Source organism: Aptenodytes forsteri, unplaced genomic scaffold (genome assembly GCF_000699145.1).
Source record: "Aptenodytes forsteri isolate BGI_AS27 unplaced genomic scaffold, ASM69914v1 Scaffold352, whole genome shotgun sequence".
NCBI lineage: Eukaryota > Metazoa > Chordata > Aves > Sphenisciformes > Spheniscidae > Aptenodytes > Aptenodytes forsteri.
This window is the reverse complement of record NW_008794860.1, coordinates 1,449,056-1,466,151: the sequence shown is the minus strand read 5'-3', so window position 1 is coordinate 1,466,151 and position 17,096 is coordinate 1,449,056. Positions and strand designations below refer to the sequence as shown.

General features: G+C 40.5%; 1 protein-coding gene across 1 annotated transcript; it reads right to left on the bottom strand.

The window, feature by feature from the left end:
- Positions 1–7,213: 7,213 nt before the first annotated feature.
- LOC103895113 (matrix metalloproteinase-27) lies at positions 7,214–14,766 on the bottom strand. The gene is made up of 10 exons (XM_009274628.2): positions 14,603–14,766; positions 14,007–14,245; positions 13,242–13,390; positions 13,016–13,144; positions 10,819–10,980; positions 10,523–10,646; positions 9,675–9,805; positions 9,290–9,449; positions 7,631–7,734; positions 7,214–7,422 (listed from the first exon to the last, which is right to left on the bottom strand). Exons 1-10 carry the CDS (start codon positions 14,762–14,764, stop codon positions 7,322–7,324), a joined length of 1,461 nt encoding a protein of 486 aa, XP_009272903.1. The 5' UTR covers positions 14,765–14,766; the 3' UTR covers positions 7,214–7,321.
- Between the last annotated feature and the right edge of the window lie 2,330 nt (positions 14,767–17,096).

Sequence of the window (17,096 nt, the reverse complement as noted above, 5' to 3'; positions counted from 1 at the left end):
GGTGCTTTAAGAGATAAAATCTTTATTCCTGCCCATTGTCAGTATGTTCTCTAAGTTCAGGATCCTTTTTCCATGCGTGTTTTGTTTCATACTCACTTTAAAGCTTTAAAGATGGGGTCATGATAGTCAAATTCACCCCAAATTGCAGAGACTTATATTTTCCTGATGGTTAAACATCTTTAAAGGCTCAGATCCAGTCAGTAGGATGCCCAGACACAAGGATATAGGTGGAAATTAGATAATTAGAACTTGGCCTTCACAGTCTAAACAAATTCTTACAGAAATACCATGTGTGCAAAAATATCCCCCAGCATATTCAGAAATGAATGAATGACCTCTGTATTTCCCTTTGTACAATTTGCATTTTATTTAGCCTTCTGCCTTTTAATAGCACTGATTCCCAAAATTATGACCTCCAATAATCTGCACCTGAGGATAACCTTTGCAAAACCAGAGGCAGAGGCAGAAAAGTCTGCAGGGTGGCAGGTGAAGCTCTGGGGATGAGAGTCGAGGGGACTGCAAGGGGACGGAAGATGGTGGCGTCCATTCTTGTTTCATGTGCAGATCATTTTGAATGTAACAGTGTGAATGCACATTTCTTCAGCCAAGTGCTTGAGGAATGGCCATGCTCTGTGTGAACTTTGTTATGGCAGTACATTTCTATAGTCATAATGAGCACAGATGTCTTCATTAGGACTCTGAGCAAAAGATTTCAAAAGTAGTGTTAGTTAAATATGTGTTTAAATTTTGGCATGAGTTTGAAGGCTTTGCTGAGTCAGCACCTTCTTCTCTAATTAAAGCCTGTCCTCTAGCTCATGATATACACAGGCTGCACTGTGATCCTGGAAATGAGAAAAGAGTTTATCACTCTTAGAAATGAAAAAGACATCTTTAATAATAGCCATCCTCCTTCCATAGTCTATGCTTGTTAAAATACATGTCCAGGTGATGTTTCTGTACACCTCTGTAAACAAACACTTGTTAACTTGCAGAATTTTGCTCCAGAACATACCTGTGGCAGTTTGGTCTCCTCCTGAGATCAGTGCAAACTTTCCTTGCTTTCTTAAACAAAATGTATTTCTTTTGCACTAGGAGCCTGGTTTGTTCACAATAATCCTGTTCACAGTAGTATGAAGTGATAAATACACTGTTCAGCTCCTTGGAAAAATATAATAACCTAAGCTAAATTACACCATGATTTAAAGAAAAGTGTTCATATATTTATTGTATAAATCACTTCCTCTGTAATCTTGGGTGAAAATCAAAAGCAGTGTTTATAAAAGTAATCATGATAGTCTGAAACATAGCTAGAGGTAAATGCATATATATTTGTAATATATACATACACACATTTGAAAAATGTTTTCCAGTGCTTTTTATAAACTATATATTTTTCATCTTTATTACCAAGTTCTTCTGTTTAATAACAGCATTTACCATATGTCTGTAAGCTATTTTTTTTGAAAACACCTTCATTTTTAAATATTGATTTTTCACCTTAACCAGTTCTCATGGTTTAATCCCACCAAGCAACTAAGCACCACACAGCCGCTTGCTCGCTCCACCCCGGTGGGATGGGGGAGAGAATCAGAAAACTAAAAGTGAGAAAACTCATGGATTGAGATAAAGACAGTTTAATAGGTAAAGCAAAAGCGGCGCGCACAAGCAAAGCACTTCCCACTGGCAGGCAGGTGTTCAGCCATCTCCAGGAACGCAGGGCTCCATCACGTGTAACGGTTACTTGGGAAGACAAACACCATCACTCCAAACGTCCCCCCTTCCTTCTTTTTCCCCCAGCTTTCTATGCTGAGCATGATGTCATATGGTATGGAATATCCCTTTGGTCAGTTGGGGTCAGCTGTCCCAGCTGTGTCCCCTCCCAGCTTCTTGTGCACCCCCAGCCTACTCGCTGGTGGGGTGGTGTGAGAAGCAGAAAAGGCCTTGGCTCTGTGTAGGCACTGCTCAGCAGTAACTAAAACATCCCTGTGTTATCAACACTGTTTTCATCACAAATCCAAAACATAGCCTCATACCAGCTACTATGAAGAAAATTAACTCTCCCCCAGCCAAAACCAGCACACCAGTGCAACCTTCTCAATCTAGGGTAAAACAGCTTTTACCAGTTCCCATAATAGTTGCTGACAATTTAGGGGACTGAGTCCTTCAGGACATAGTTTCTAGTTCTCTATCAATGTTTTATCTTTCATGATTTTGAATCACCAGCAATATGGTAAACACTGCTCGGTTTATTTAATTTAAATTACATTATTAATAGATTTAACAAAGCATTTTTCATTTTCAAATCTAAGTGCTTCTCCTTGCATATATTATTCTCTTTAAAATACCTTTATGAAAACTATTACTTAGAAAATTATGAGCTGCATAACTGCACAATTAAGACTAAACATCTGAGGAGATGAGCTGTCGGGAGCTAACCCAGAGCAGATGCCAAGACAGCTGTGACGCTGGATGGCAGCTATGACGCCGGGTGGCTGGCAGCTGTGCCCCTCCGCTCCCAGCCTGGGGACCCTGACGCATGGGGTGGTGGGGAGCGCCGGCTGGTCCCTGCGGGCTGCCGCCATGGGATGTGTATGCTGTGCTCTGCAATGTAAGGTTCATAACTCCAGCCTGTGGCAAGAATCAGCATTTTCTTTGTCGGCCTGTGCTAATCTTCTGCATCCTCAGCAACTGTTTTACTCCAAAAGCAACCACCACCCTCATCAATCCAAGGTCAAAGAGACATCCCACAGTCATTTAATATATCAAAAGCCTGAGTTACCCACCCTGTACTTAGTCTTTTAGAGCTCATGTTGGCTTTTTATCTGATGGTTTAAAACCTTGTGTTGCTCATTTATGTGGAGGCTGTAGTGCCCTCAGTTCTACAGGCAGCTTTCATTCGTAAAACACACAAAAGGCATTTCCACACAGCTGGTGAGATCCCCTACTCCTTTAGCCTCTGCAGGCCTGCAAAGCCCCACAGAGGCTGCACAGACCTACATGCACCTGTGGGCAAGGCACTTTTGTGGGAGCACACAAACACTCACACACATGCATCTACGTCCACTCACTTATTGAAAGGTAGCAAGACACAGTGCTTACAGATCATAAAAACACATGAAGCACATGATGCATGAGGAAAAAACACAACAGCCCCCCCCCCGGGTGATTTAATTAATGAATACAGGCAGACCATAAAAAACTCTGATTCACAGCCAGAACGAGCGAGTGCAGGGAAGAACAGTTATGTACATCCAGGTAATGACAAGTTCTTCCTCCATACATAAGCTCCCATGCTTGTCTTTTTTCTTCCTTTAAGGTACCAAACCCTTAGAAAGAGTTAGTATCAGTTTTCTCAAGGCTTTTGGGGCATCTGTCTGTCACCCAAGAGCACAGGGGACAGGTTGCTCACCTGGAAGGGTAAGCAGAAGAGATGGCATTTAAGCTCTGCTCTAGCAAGTATTTGATTATACACAGCTCCTGCTAAAACACTCCCATGCCAGTGCTGAGAGACCAGGTTCTTGCAGGCAGAGAAGTGAGCAGGACTTTTCAGGACAATCTACTAGGGATGCTGTACTTTGTGTGTCTCAGCAACACATTACATTAAGATGCATAATTTCGTCATTTCCTAATCCAGTCTCATCATCACGATCTCATGATCCATTTGAAAAACAGCTGTTAAAAAGACATTAATTGGCCGAGAAACAAATGACTGTTTTTTCTTTGTGATATGAAACAACTGGAAAGACAAGTATGTATTAGCTTTCTTCTTGTTTTTGTATGTCTTTTCTGCCTTGCCTTGTCTGCCCTTCCAAACTCCTCCGGTCAACAGTAGGGGAAATATGACATTACAAAACCAAATGGAAATGTGCAGTGGAAAGCAAGAAGGATGTTTAGTAAAAACACCAAGAAAATTATTTTAGCTTGACCATGTGGGATCCTGTTTTCTGTGTGTCTGTTTGTGTGTCCGTCTGGTCCCACAGTAGCTGAAGGTACTGGCCAACTTATCATAGAATGATAGAATCATAGGATGGTTTGAGTTGGAAGGGACCTTAAAGATCATCTAGTTCCAACCCCCATACCATGGGCAGGGACACCTTCCACTAGACCAGGTTGCTCAAAGCCCCATCCAACACTTCCAGGGATGGGGCATCCACAACTTCTCTGGGCAACCTGTTCCAGTGCCTCACCACCCTCATAGTGAAGAATTTCTTCCTTATATCTAGTCTAAATCTACCCTCTTTCAGTTTAAAGCCATTACCCCTTGTCCTATCACTATATGCCCTTGTAAAAAGTCCCTCTCCAGCTTTCTTGTAGGCCCTTCAGGTACTGGAAGGCTTCTGTAAGGTCTCCCTGAAGCCTTCTCTTCTCCAGGCTGAACAACCCCAACTCTCTCAGCCGTTCTTCATAGGAGAGGTGCTCCAGCCCTCTGAGCATCTTCATGGCCCTCCTCTGGACTTGCTCCAACAGGTCCATGTCCTTCTTATGTTGGAGGCCCCAGAGCTCAGCCAAGCCGAATTGAGACACTAGTTCCTACCGGTTTTGTGGAAAATAGCAGCTGGCTAGAGGAGAAAAAACCCTATTAATGGGAAGGTGGATAATTCATCCCTTGGTTGGGCTGTGGAGCCAGTGGCTGGTCAGCCCACAGGTAACTGCACAGCATTACTCAGCTGGTAACCTAAATGTAGAATGGGGACATGCATTTTGAGGAGCTATAGGTGACATAAGAGAGTGCTGCGGAGGTGGTATTGGGAGCTCTCTAGGGCTGTGGGAGGATATGGTGAGGTGCGAGACGCAATTCCATGTTAGCCAGGCTCCTGGCAGAGATGGAGGAAAGGGACCACCACTAAGCACTCATCACTTACTGGATTTCTGCTGTGACACTCCTATTCCGGTTCCTATTCCTCCAAAGAAATGACAAGTGAAGAGGGAAAACTGAGTGACCAAGCTGTTATCACTAATCAAAGGTCAAGTCTTTTTGTGTTGGGAGTGACTTTTCAGGCCTTTTTCGCAAATAAAGGAAAAGCAGTACTCATTGCTTTATTTATTTTTGCAGGTGACCTGCGAACATGTACCCCATGCTGGTTTAACAGAATGCCAAAGCTGCCAGTCAGAAAACTTCATTAACAGCTTTTCATTGTTAAAGATTAACTTTCCTTAAGTCAAGGGATTTATATAAATTGTGAAACAATGTCTCACCCGAGAAAAGAAGGAGCACAGAGTAGCTGCAATGTTTGTTTATGTATCTGAAGACAAAGGAACTTGACCATGTATTACGAAGAACTGAATAATCTCCTTCATGACTCAATGATTAAACTTTTCTTGCAGCTAAAATTACAGTTGTATTACACACTGAGCAGTGTTTGTGAAAGAGTAATCTTGCCTCTGAGTATAAACACTTGGGTGTAACTTGGCAGCTTTTGTGATCGTGCTGTTAAACTGTGCTTTCCACACAGCCGTCAATTGAATTGAATGCTGGAGAACAGTTTAGGGAGGCTGGAAATACAGGTAATAAAATACAGGTAAGCAACCGTCTCCATCCCACCTGCCTCCAGCATATTCTGTTCTTGTCTCGTGGGATATCATGGTCACTCCACAGGCAGTGTCAGTCCAAGCAGGTGTCTTCAGACAACTTTATCACTGGCTTGTGGTCATATAAAAAGCTGCTGGTGTATCTTGCCAAAAAGTTAACATCAGAGAGGATAAAAGTAGGATGTCCTATTTTGGATCACATAAAAACTGAAAGATACCCAGCAAAGACACTATAAATTCCACCAAACTGTAGCCGTCTGAAAGTTAGCTACTCTAAGCTAGTTGGCTAGCCTTCCTCTGCAAAGAGATATTTTCTCCAGGGGCTGAAGATACTGGTTTGCCCCAGCACAGTCTTTGGATGAGATGAGATAAGTAATGTTGTGGAGAACTTCTCCTTCTTCTTTCAGTACAGCAATCTTCCCTAACTCTTGTAGAGTAGATATGTAGATAGACAGAAAGCTAAAGTTAAGTCAGGTCAGACGAATCTCACCCAAATGTCTACCATTTCACCCCACTTTAAGTTTAAATTTTGTTAGGAATCTAGAGTGTGATGGTGTTCACCACGATTAGTTTTGTAGATCAGTGAAACAGCATATCTGAGCCTCTATTTTGATTTCGTGGTGGGAACCAAGCTAGCGGAGTTCTCATAGCCATAGCAGCAACATAACGGTACTCTCACTGTTTACACCGAATCAGGTGGGTAAGGTTCAGGTTGGGATCATTGCATTATTGTATCTGGTACTGTAAAAGCACATAGCAAAAAGAAACTTTTTACTCAAACATGCAACAGGTGTGTAAAACAGCCAGATATGTGAGAACTAGGGAGCAGGAGGACAAGCCAATACTAATGAGACCATATTCTCATATATACCCAGCCATGCAGGCAGTATGTCCAGCTTTTTGGCAGTGTGTTCTGGGCCTGTTTCCAGAATTAAATGTAAAAGAAATACTTGGAGAGGATATGGCTGTGACTTTACAGATTTTGTTTGATTTTGTGAGGAGTTTGCTCCATGTGCGATGGCAGCATGTAGTAAATCTCAGATACATGTGCACTTGAAGCACATGCTTTATGTTAGCGGAGCAAAGGTGCTCCATGACATGGTAATTAAATCTATTTCTTGAATAGGACAGGGCTGATTTGTGAAGGATGTCATTCATAGATTCACAAAAAATGGCCACTGATGAAATGCTAATTGTTTATGCTATAAAGACAGATCAGGGTGAGATAATGTATTTAGACGCTGGGGCTGGAGGGTGACTTTGGTGGCAAAATACTGGTATGTGAAAGGGACGAATCTGCGATAGTCAAAGAAGAGCAGCAGAAGATGCAGGAGAGAGGACAGAAAAACAAGTGATTAATGAAAAGCCTGGCTCCTGAAGCTGTTTGGAGAGAAAAGAAGCAAAATGCAAACATTGTATGTTGGAAGGATATTAGCATATTAACCTGAAGTCTTTCACACCTCAGAAGTATAGAATGTCTTCAACAGATGAAGCAGAAAATAGTTGACATCAACCTAAAACCGTTTATTGCCAAAATATTTGAAAACCCATCTGGAGTATAAAATAATAACTTGTGTTGGACATTTTGCACTTAATCAGGGGAAAAAATGCAGTTTTGTTCTAGCCTTTGGAGGTACAATTAGAGCTGACATGCCAATTTATTAAAATAGTAGACATATATGAAAACTAATCCTTTTGCCTCTTCAGTACAGTAGTGTATATATGAACAACCTTTGAGAAATCTAGAGTTATTTTTATTCTCATTTGCTGTGTGTAAGAAAGTTTAATGACATTAACAGTTAAACCAGCTGTTACTCTTTATTTCGCGGATAACTTTTTTAGCAGTAGGGTCAAACTCCCACTGCTTCGATCCATGGAAGAAGTAGAATAATCCTGGAAATAAAAAAATAAAACATTATGTTATGGATACAAGAAATAGCTTCATTCTGACAAAGCAGGGAACATCATCTTTGTACACACAGGAGAGCATATCTTCAGTTCTACCTTTTGCAGGATACAGCAATAATGACATTCATCATAACTCCAGAACTTATGTTCTTTACAAGTAAACCGATTTTACTTAAAAGCTCATTTCATTTACCTCTCTGTTGGAAAACAGCGTCAACCTTCTCGTTAATTCCTGGAAAGTCATCAACTGTCTGTCTAGGATAACCTTTCTCCATAGACTGACTGTTTTCATCAAACCTAAATGATATGAAGGGAGACATGTAATTTTACAGTGTTTAGATATCAATTCTGCAAAGAATTAAGTAGCTGCTGAAAGGTGTCCATCATCTGTAGTTTGACTGATTTCAGTGGGGTTACAGAGAGTAAAGTTATCTACTTGAACAAATGTCTGCAGGATGCTGGCCATCATGTTTTCCATGAGGTGGCTACTTGTTTGCTCATAAAGGCAGGCACAGCTCCAAACAAGCATCTGGAGTAAGACAAATTGAAGGAAGACCCAGATTTTTGACAGCAGGGATGGGATTTACCTCCTCTAATGATAGCAGTGTGACAGGCAGTGCATGGAAACTGGCTGGGTTGATTCCCACCATAGCGACTGCACATATTTATTCCATGAATTTTAAACTCCTTTTAGACTTTGATATGATATTGTACATAGTCCTCTACTAGCTGACAGATTTGGATGGAGGAAAGGAAGATGACTTATTTCTAATACAATCAAGTTGTTCCTAACTGAGCCAGGACAATTTTTATGAGATAGGGCTGAATTTGGGGGCTGAAAGGAGGATCTAAAAGGTTCTTCAAGATTTGAGGAACCTTCTCAGGAAAAAAAAAAAAAAAAAAAAAAAAACAAGCAAATAAACAAGCCTTTTTTTAATTCTCCTTGGATACAAGAAACACTTTTCACAGGGACATGAGACTGAGAGAATGAGTTACTAGGTAAGAAATTCTTGCTGTGGTTTACTTGCATGCCTTTGTCTTGTGACCAAGGCAGTAAAATAGCAATGAAAGATATTGTAAATACTCTTTCCAAAATTATCAAAAACAAAGGACAGGAAATGACATGCAGCTCAAAATCCAGCTGACACTGTATGTCTCACTGAGGAACCCCACAATTAGTCACGATAAAGTCTGTTTGACCCATGCATACTCCTGGCTGCCTGCAGAAGGCTTTTGCAGCAGCTGTCCTTGCATGCAGGAGGAATCTATCAGCTTCCCAAAGCTGACTTTTTGCTTCTGTTTGCCTGGTATTTGCATATCGGGAATCATTCATGACAGCTTGGGAACAGGTTTAGAAGCAGCATGTTGCAAATCCAATGCTAACCAACCAAAGAAAGGAAAATGAACTATCACTTCTATCTCTCTAAAAGAGATAAAATAATCCAGGACTTTTCAGAAATCAGAGAAATCCTGCACAAGCCATCCCAGCCAGCCTTCTGTTGAAGTAGGTTAGCTTTCAGATCTTTATTTTCTAGACATACTTTTGTCTATTGTACTTGCAAAAATTCTCTATGTGCTGGAATTTTTTCAGCTTCCAGGCATAATGCATCAAAACGGGTCCATATCTTGAATGCCCATCAGAACACCCTTAAGCTCTCAAAAGTCAAAGCTATATTCTTCTCCCTGTGCAGGAGTCAAAGAAACATTTCTATGAAAAGTAGGATTACTAGAGTTACCTAGTTACATACAGGTACCTAAAGGTCTACTTTCTCTTTTATCACATGGACGATTTTAATTGTATTCAGATTATATTGGAGTCAAACATAAGAAAACATTTGTCAATTTTTCTTACCTCCAGTACTTGTCACCTATGAAAAAGTCTGTCTTCCCTGTATTTTTATTACAAACAGCTGCATCAATTTTCTTGACACCTTTAGGGAAGCCCAGTGTGTTGATGTTCTTTGGATAACCAAGCAACACCTGATATCCGCTGATAACCCAGAATTTATTGCCTGTTAAAAAAAAAAAAAAATTTAGTTTCACCAGTGATTTTCAGACATTAAAAGAAAAAATGCACTCCTTTAGTGTATGTTGTAAGAAAACTAGATGAAATGTCCTAAGTTTTTTTTTATTTATTTGAAAAGTGAATTTTATGCACATATAGTTACCCTTCCGTTCCTCCCATCTTCCCACAAAATTAAAGGTAAGAAAAATTTAAAGAAAACCTCATACTTCACCTTTGAAAAATAGAATCTGGTCTTTCATGTTCTCATACACAGCTTCAATACCAGGTGGCAGAGTTGGCCAGAAGGTAGAAATTAATTCACGTTCAACTTCTGAGTTATCAGGATAGACTCGCCATAAGTGCCTGATTTAAATATGAAACAGTTTTTGTAGTAAATAATAAACCACAGACATTTCTATATATGCACAAGAATGTGAACAACATTGTGATTACAAGCTCTTTCTTGTCCGTGGAGCTACCTGGGTCGATGTGTCAGAAAGGAAAACACTCCCCTCAGTGGGAAGTGAGTGGTTTTTTTTATTCTGGCTTCTTCCTGGAATTACCCTTCTCATTGGTACTGATTGATTAATGGGATCAGCTACAAGCAGCTGAAAAATTCAGGTTGTTCCTGTACCATGTAGTAAGAGAGTTATAGGGTCCCAGATGAGCCTGACTCTAAGCTATTCCCTGGATGACTTATCTGGATGACCTTGGGCTTGCATAGGTGACTGTAGGAGAGATTGGCCCAACTGTATGGTAGAACACACTAATTTCTTAGGAAATGGTTACAGCATTTAGTCATGTCACTACTTGGTGTAACTGTCTATACATTTGGGAATAAAGCTTTGTTGGGACTGAGATTTTTCTGGAAAAAATGAAGCATGTTTTTTCAGGGGATCCTGTAAAATTATTAATATAACTTGTATCTGCTAAAAGTTTTATTTCCATGAACAGAAATCTAACCATTTGTCTGATTATAAATCCCATAATCATAATCATGTGAACTACCAAAGTATTCAGTCTTTGTAGAAATTAAGAAAAAATAAACCTCACAGAGACAAATGTCATATCAATATTTACCTGCCCTTTAGAAAAATGACTTCTCGTCGGAGAGTAGTTATAGCATCGAAAGACATCCGGGAGCCACAGGTTTTAGGTGAGGTAGGGGTGGCTGGCCTTTTATCTGGGGCATTTGGTAGAGATCCTAAGGGAGACATTTTAGAAAGAATACACCAAATCTTTAGAAACATTAAGGTTTTCACATATAAATGGATTTTTGATATTATGAAAATACAATTTTTTTTATGGCGAAACTTTGTGAAAGAGAATATTTCTCTCCTGCTTACTTCTTTTTTTAAGCCATGGATTTTACTCACCATAAATGGACTGAATGCCACTTATATCATCTGGAGAGAGGGGAAATTCGCTGGGGCTGATGTAGGCGTAATTGGGGAACATCAAAGCCCTCTGGTCATTAGAATGGGAGAGACCCAGGGCATGGCCAAACTCATGAGCAGCAACGAGGAACAAGTTGAACCCTTAAAAAATGGATAGAGAGAAGAGATCAGTCTAATTTTGGTCTGCAAATGGCTGATATGAACACAGCAGGGCTATTGCTCGGTGACAGTTTTCATACAATGCATTGACATTCACTAAGACATGCATATATGTAAACATATTTTTTGTATAGGATAAGGTTGTGTTCTTCTCCCACTAGAAGGGAGTGACTTTTGGCCCTCTTTCCTGCTGTTCCTTCTGTTAGCTACTGAAAGTATGTGTGTGGCATGAGTAGATGTCTGGGGGTGAGTGTGGGTGCAGCTCTGAGGAATGTACTGGCAGGGTTTTCTGGCTGAGCTAGAACAGATTAGATAGTGAGTCAGATCAAACTAACAGCTTTCCAGGGCAAGGACAGGACAATGCACTCTGTGCTCACTCGAGGGACCAAAGTGTCACTCGGTGTGTCACCCTCCCTCCTACAAACCTGAGAAAGAAAGGTGAGATCATGAATAGGCAAAGAAAAACATAATGTTATCAGAATGATTTACCTTTTTATCATTAGGACTTTAAAGTGTATGGTTCCTTTATAGCCTTGTAAAATAAAATATCTTTTTAAAATATTATGCTTATGCATGCTTATTCCTAGTGAAATATGTTAACACAGTAAATAGATAAAAATGGAATATCCTTCAACATGCATCCCTCCAAGTAACACACCTTTCTGAATTAGGAAAGAATGATCATCTGCCGGGCAGACCAAGAGCCAGCAATATCAACAGACTTAGTAAAGATCACAAGTCTGTGGCAGAGCAGAGGACTGGTCATTGATTGCCCAAGAAAGGCTGGCTGAAACCAAGATATCAATTTCTCAAAAAAACAAAGCAAGCCTCAATTTTTCCATACATATTTCCAGTCCTCCCCTCTCACGAGTCCTCCGAGCTCTCCAACGAGTTCTGCAATGCCTGGCCACTGGAGCCGTGCTGTTGAGGAACAGCAGAAAAACTGGGGTTGACCCATTCAGTCCCAGTGTGAGGAAAACATTACATTTTATCAACATGACATGTCCACCCCTCATCCTTCTTTTTTTTTCCCACCACAATAAACCTATACCTCTCCTCCTCGTGCAGTGCTCTTGCAGCACCTTCTCGTTTGTTAGCTCCTTGCTTTTCCTCCAGCGTGACCTCAGTTCTCCTGCTGCAGTTATCCTCTGCAGTTTTCCATCCCAAAAACTGGATGAGAAAAGGGTCTAAAGTACAACAGGGTAATGTGCCCGGGTACTGACATATCTGTCAGAGGCAGTATATGCTGCATGGCCAGCCTGGAGGTTGAGGGGAGGGAGTTGAGGGGAGCAGATGGGTCCCAGCCAGATGGTTGAGCACTCGCCGTTCCCCTCTCTTCTGGCCTAGTGGCACACATCTGTAGTCAGCTCTACACACTGCATCTCAGCCCATGGGTGGCCTGAACAGCATGTTCAGACTCTCAGCTGCTGGCAGGCAGCTGAAATTTCTTGAAATTGCACTTTCATGTACAAGCCCATCCTAGCTTGAATGCAGAGTAACGTTATAACAGCCTATAGTTGGACCTATCCTGGCATTATTAGTGAAGGCTTTTCATTATCACTGGTGGCTGTAATGTTTTTTAGGTGGTGGGGATCTTCTCTGAGGGCTGCTGCAAGTTACAGTGTGCTTCGTCTGCAGCGTGTGGTAGTGCCAGGCTTGGTGCCAGCATGTGCACCAGGAGGGGAAAAAGTCATAAAGTTTTACCAGGGGTTGTGAAACTCTGGAGGGCATGGGCCCTACCAACTCCCAGGTAAGAGTGGCCCGTGTCTGTAGCATTCATATCTGAAAAGGGTTGTCCTGTTGGTATCTTTACCAGTGTTAAATAAGAACTAGAGTAGATCAGGCTGATTTTATGTCAGCATCATTGTAAGTATCCCAGCTGGAGGATGGCCTGTAATATCCTCAAACTGCTCTTATGGTTAATGCTGTGTTTCATCTCAGTCTATTCCTCCACTTAAGTAAATCAGAAAGGAATTTACCCATCTGCATAACACTTCAGAAACCTTTTTTTACCTACCAGCTGAGCCTGTGGTCCAATCTTCATCCTCATCAAAATGCACATCACCACCAAAACCATTGCCAGGTGGAAAGGCATGAGCGAGGACACCAAGGGGGCCATCAAAATAACGAGGGCAATGTCCATGAGCTAAATAATATGATGTTGAAACAACATTGGGTTTATGTTATGACTATTGGAAAATCTTTAAATTAATCTTACCGTTGGTATGCAGTCAGCGTATTACCTGTGGTCCCAAAAGCAATCATTATATCTGCTATTCCCTCATGAATACGAGTGAAAATCAGCGGGGTTACAGTGCTCCACACTTTAAATGCCTTCTGGATTGCTTTATCCACATCCTCCTTTCTCATATCTGGTGTGTGGTTCACAATTCTACGGTTATGAGGGTTCAAGTAATAATACTTAGTGTTTGCAGAAAGAATTTCTCTAATATTGTTAAGATGATGAACAGAGATGTATAAGAAGCAATTTAACCTGCAATCCAATAGCTCCCAAGATTAATCTTGGACTGAGTGAGTTTGAGGAACGTGATAACTGTCCAACATGCCTTTTTCATAATAATAATAATAATTGTGTACACGGTATCAGTTTTTCTCAAAATGGCCCTTAGCCAAGAGGTCGTCTCTTGTGCATGAGGAAAGTTGTCTCCTCAGGTTTCTGTGACTACTAAACTGTTGGTCTTAACAAATTTTGAAGATAACGGGGCTTGTACAGGGTGCAATTGATATTTCTCTTTGGCTCACAGAGTATTTGTCAGGAGTGATATATGACAGGCAAAATACTGTGGTTGACTCAGAAAAAGTAAAATACCCAGCTTGGCTCTCAGAAATTCCTCTCAGGAATACTCATAGCTAACAGCTGGGGAAAGAGAAACATTTTTTTATTCCCAACTGGAAACAATTGCTACAGAAGTTATATTTAAATATAACAAATATGGATATCCACAAAACCAAAATTTAAACTCAAAAAGTAATTATTGAAATAGTACCTGTATGTCAGCTTATTTTTTTTCCATCCTGGCAGAGTAACACCATAGAGACCCACATCGGGAACTCCACACCTCGGTTTCTTCATCATTTCCAACGTCTCAGTATCTGGTTTTCCAGTCACTTTCAAACCAAAAAATTGTTGCATTTTCTGAAGTTTTTCAGCTGTGGATTCAGCATTTATTTTCCATCCAAGTTGATTTGGATCTGGCTCAACAGCATAGAATTTATTTAAATAGTCCTAGTGAAAAAAATAAAGCAAACACGTTTCACATTTTGATCTGTTTCTTAAATAACTTAGGACTGATATTGTTTGTGCATTTTGCTGGCAAAACCATCTGCTTGTGATTTTGGAGTACAACAGATGTTTTCCTGAGGATCACAGCTAAACAGAAACTGATGACGTTGTCCCTGACTCTTATTTACTTGACATTTCCAGTTTGTACAGATTTATCCTACTTTAGTAAAGTTTGGGCAACAGAGTTCTGTGTAATAGCATTGTCTCAGAAAGACAGCAAACTGCTGTGTAGCTGGAACATGCAGATTATATCTAAAAAGAGAGGGCTCAATAGATCTCAGATATGGACAATGTAGTTACCTGTACAAGCATTGCATCTTCTTCTTTGTTGTCTTTCTCTGGGTGGACAGGAAGAGCGTTAGAAACAGCTGCACACGTTAAAAGCAAAAGTGAAAGATCCTTCATTCTTACTCTCGTGTCTGTCCTGGTAGGAGAGCAGTCTGCTTTCTGCTCCGTGTGCATCCTCTCTCACATCCCAGTTCGTATGGTTATGGGGTACTTTGTAGAGTCAGCTGTAGACTGACTCAGAGTTTATCATGCTCTGATTACCTCCACACATCCTATAACACTGTGCTGGCTGACACAATAAAACTTAACTAAACCCATCTGATTTCACAGACATCTGAAGTCAGTTAGTATTTGAATACTCCTAAGCTTCTTGGCTACCATTTCAAAACTGGCACTCAATTTTAGTTATTTTACACTGAATTTTAGCAAACCTTAGTAATTTCACGCCAGATGAAATGGCAGACAAACACAAAACCTTTTAAGTTGTCCCGACCCAGATGTGTGAAATGAGACCACCAAATGTACAGGGACTCTTAACCATTCTCAGCCTAGAAAATGGGAGTCATACACCAGATATGAATCCCATCCAAAAAAATTAAAACTTTGGGAGAAATTACTGTAAGCAGAAAGTTTTCTTTTTAAGTTGATCCATAAAGTGAGACTGGGTGTTTTGGAAAATGGATGAAAACCCCAAATCACTCCCCACCTCTTCCCTGCAACTCTTTGAAAAGGTGTGTTCTCTTTAAATTATACTGGTGAAATCCAAGTTATACATAAATGAAAAAGATTTTACCCTATAAATCCAGCCTAAAGGATGTAAATAATCTTATATCTCTGTCTGCATTTATCTAATCTATCTATCTATCTATCTATCTATCTGTCATCTATCTATCTGCCATTTCATCACAAAAGGTTTCTTCAGTTTAACCACATTAGCCACAGGGGATATGATTATTTCCTGTCTTAAGTAATTCAGAATAAAGGAATTTTCAAGACTCACACAAGCTGTGACAAATTATGGGATTTCACCCTGTGCTGGCCAAGCACCTTCCTCTTCCACTGGCAGCAATGGGAGCTGAAGGTGTTTGGCACCTCAGAGGAGGTCTGACAGCATGTACTCAACTTTTACAAAACAGTTGTAAGAAATACCCTCATGTTGGACTGTGACTTTTTCAGGAAGCCCTTGCTTCCGTGTTTTTGGCTTTTTTGCTGTCATTTGCAGCCAACTTTTCTCTAGCTGGAGGCGTTAATGACGAATTTTCTAGCCCAAATTTCACAATGTAGCCTTGTTAGTTAAACTTGTTTGTTAATGGCATTTCTCAGCTACCATAAAAAAAAACCCCAACAAATCCTTCCCTTAATCTGTTTTTATCATCATTGCATTGTAAGGTAAAAGACCTGTGAGGTCTGGATCCCATTCAGTTCTGCAACTGAGGTACAAACTGTGACAACAAATTTTCTGAGATGGAGAGCTCGACTGAACTGATACTGGAAATGACATGTGTGTTTATCCAGAAATACAGACTTTCTTTTTTGAGATCTGTTGTATGTTTTTAAATGGATATATTTGTTTGTCTCAAAGGTTTTAAAGCTAGAAGGAATGACCATGGTGCTATCATCTCACTATATACATGGCGTAGGTCACAAAAGACAAACCCCTCTTCAGTGGCTTTTGCACCAAGCATATTTTACAATGGCAGTAGAACACATTTTTGGAAAACATGTTTTGGCTGATATGAATTTAATTTTGTAAAAAATCAAGGCAGCACTATAAACAGATTTGATAGGAACTGGGAGAAGTGGTTATCTTTTTTCCCGTTGTGGTTGGCCATCAGATCCCCACAGCTGTCTGCTGTGTAGCAGTGGAAGGATAGAGACAACGAGAGTAGCTAGGTTAAGATTAGTTGCACCTAACTTTATCCATTTATTAGTTAAACATTCTGCTATAGAAAATGGAGAAATACATATCTCTGGAGAGGGATTCAGCCAACTATCTTAGACTAGGATGAACTTGCCTCTATAGGTGCTCTCTGTCTTTATTGAATGTAGAGAAACTTAAACTAATTTAGACTACATTTCTAGTTTCAGCTAACAGCTCAAGCTACATTAGTGTTTGCTCAGAAGACATTTGAGTGACAGATGATAGAGGCCTATGTCACTCAGTTTTAGGGTTTTGCAACTTGACGACCTGCACAACATAGCAGCCAGTTCCCACTGCCCATGGGAGAGAGGCCTGAACACATTTTTTCTCAAGCAATGTTTCACAAGTACACCTATAGCTGGCCTTGAGGTCTGGGAAAAGAAGCAGCTGTATAAGCAACTGCTTGTTATGGTTTCCTAATGCTTATCTTTGACATTGGTTAAAGTTGGTGGATGTCGATCTACCTCGTGACTTCTTTTCTCATCCTAGAATTGGTTTTATCCAGACTGCACTAATGTGACCTATGTTTTAACCCAGAAAGCTCTCTGCCTATCCTCATCACATCGGTAGTACCAAGTGGTGCTA

Bases quoted from the DNA above. Each gene is read 5' to 3' on its own strand.
- LOC103895113 (XM_009274628.2), bottom strand. From the start codon at position 14,764: ATGCACACGGAGCAGAAAGCAGACTGCTCTCCTACCAGGACAGACACG. The intron at 13,391-14,006 runs GTACTATTTCAA...TCATAACCGTAG, and splicing joins AAAAATAAGCTGACATACAG to AATTGTGAACCACACACCAG. The intron at 10,647-10,818 runs GTGAGTAAAATC...TGTCTCCCTTAG, and splicing joins TGGCATTCAGTCCATTTATG to GATCTCTACCAAATGCCCCA.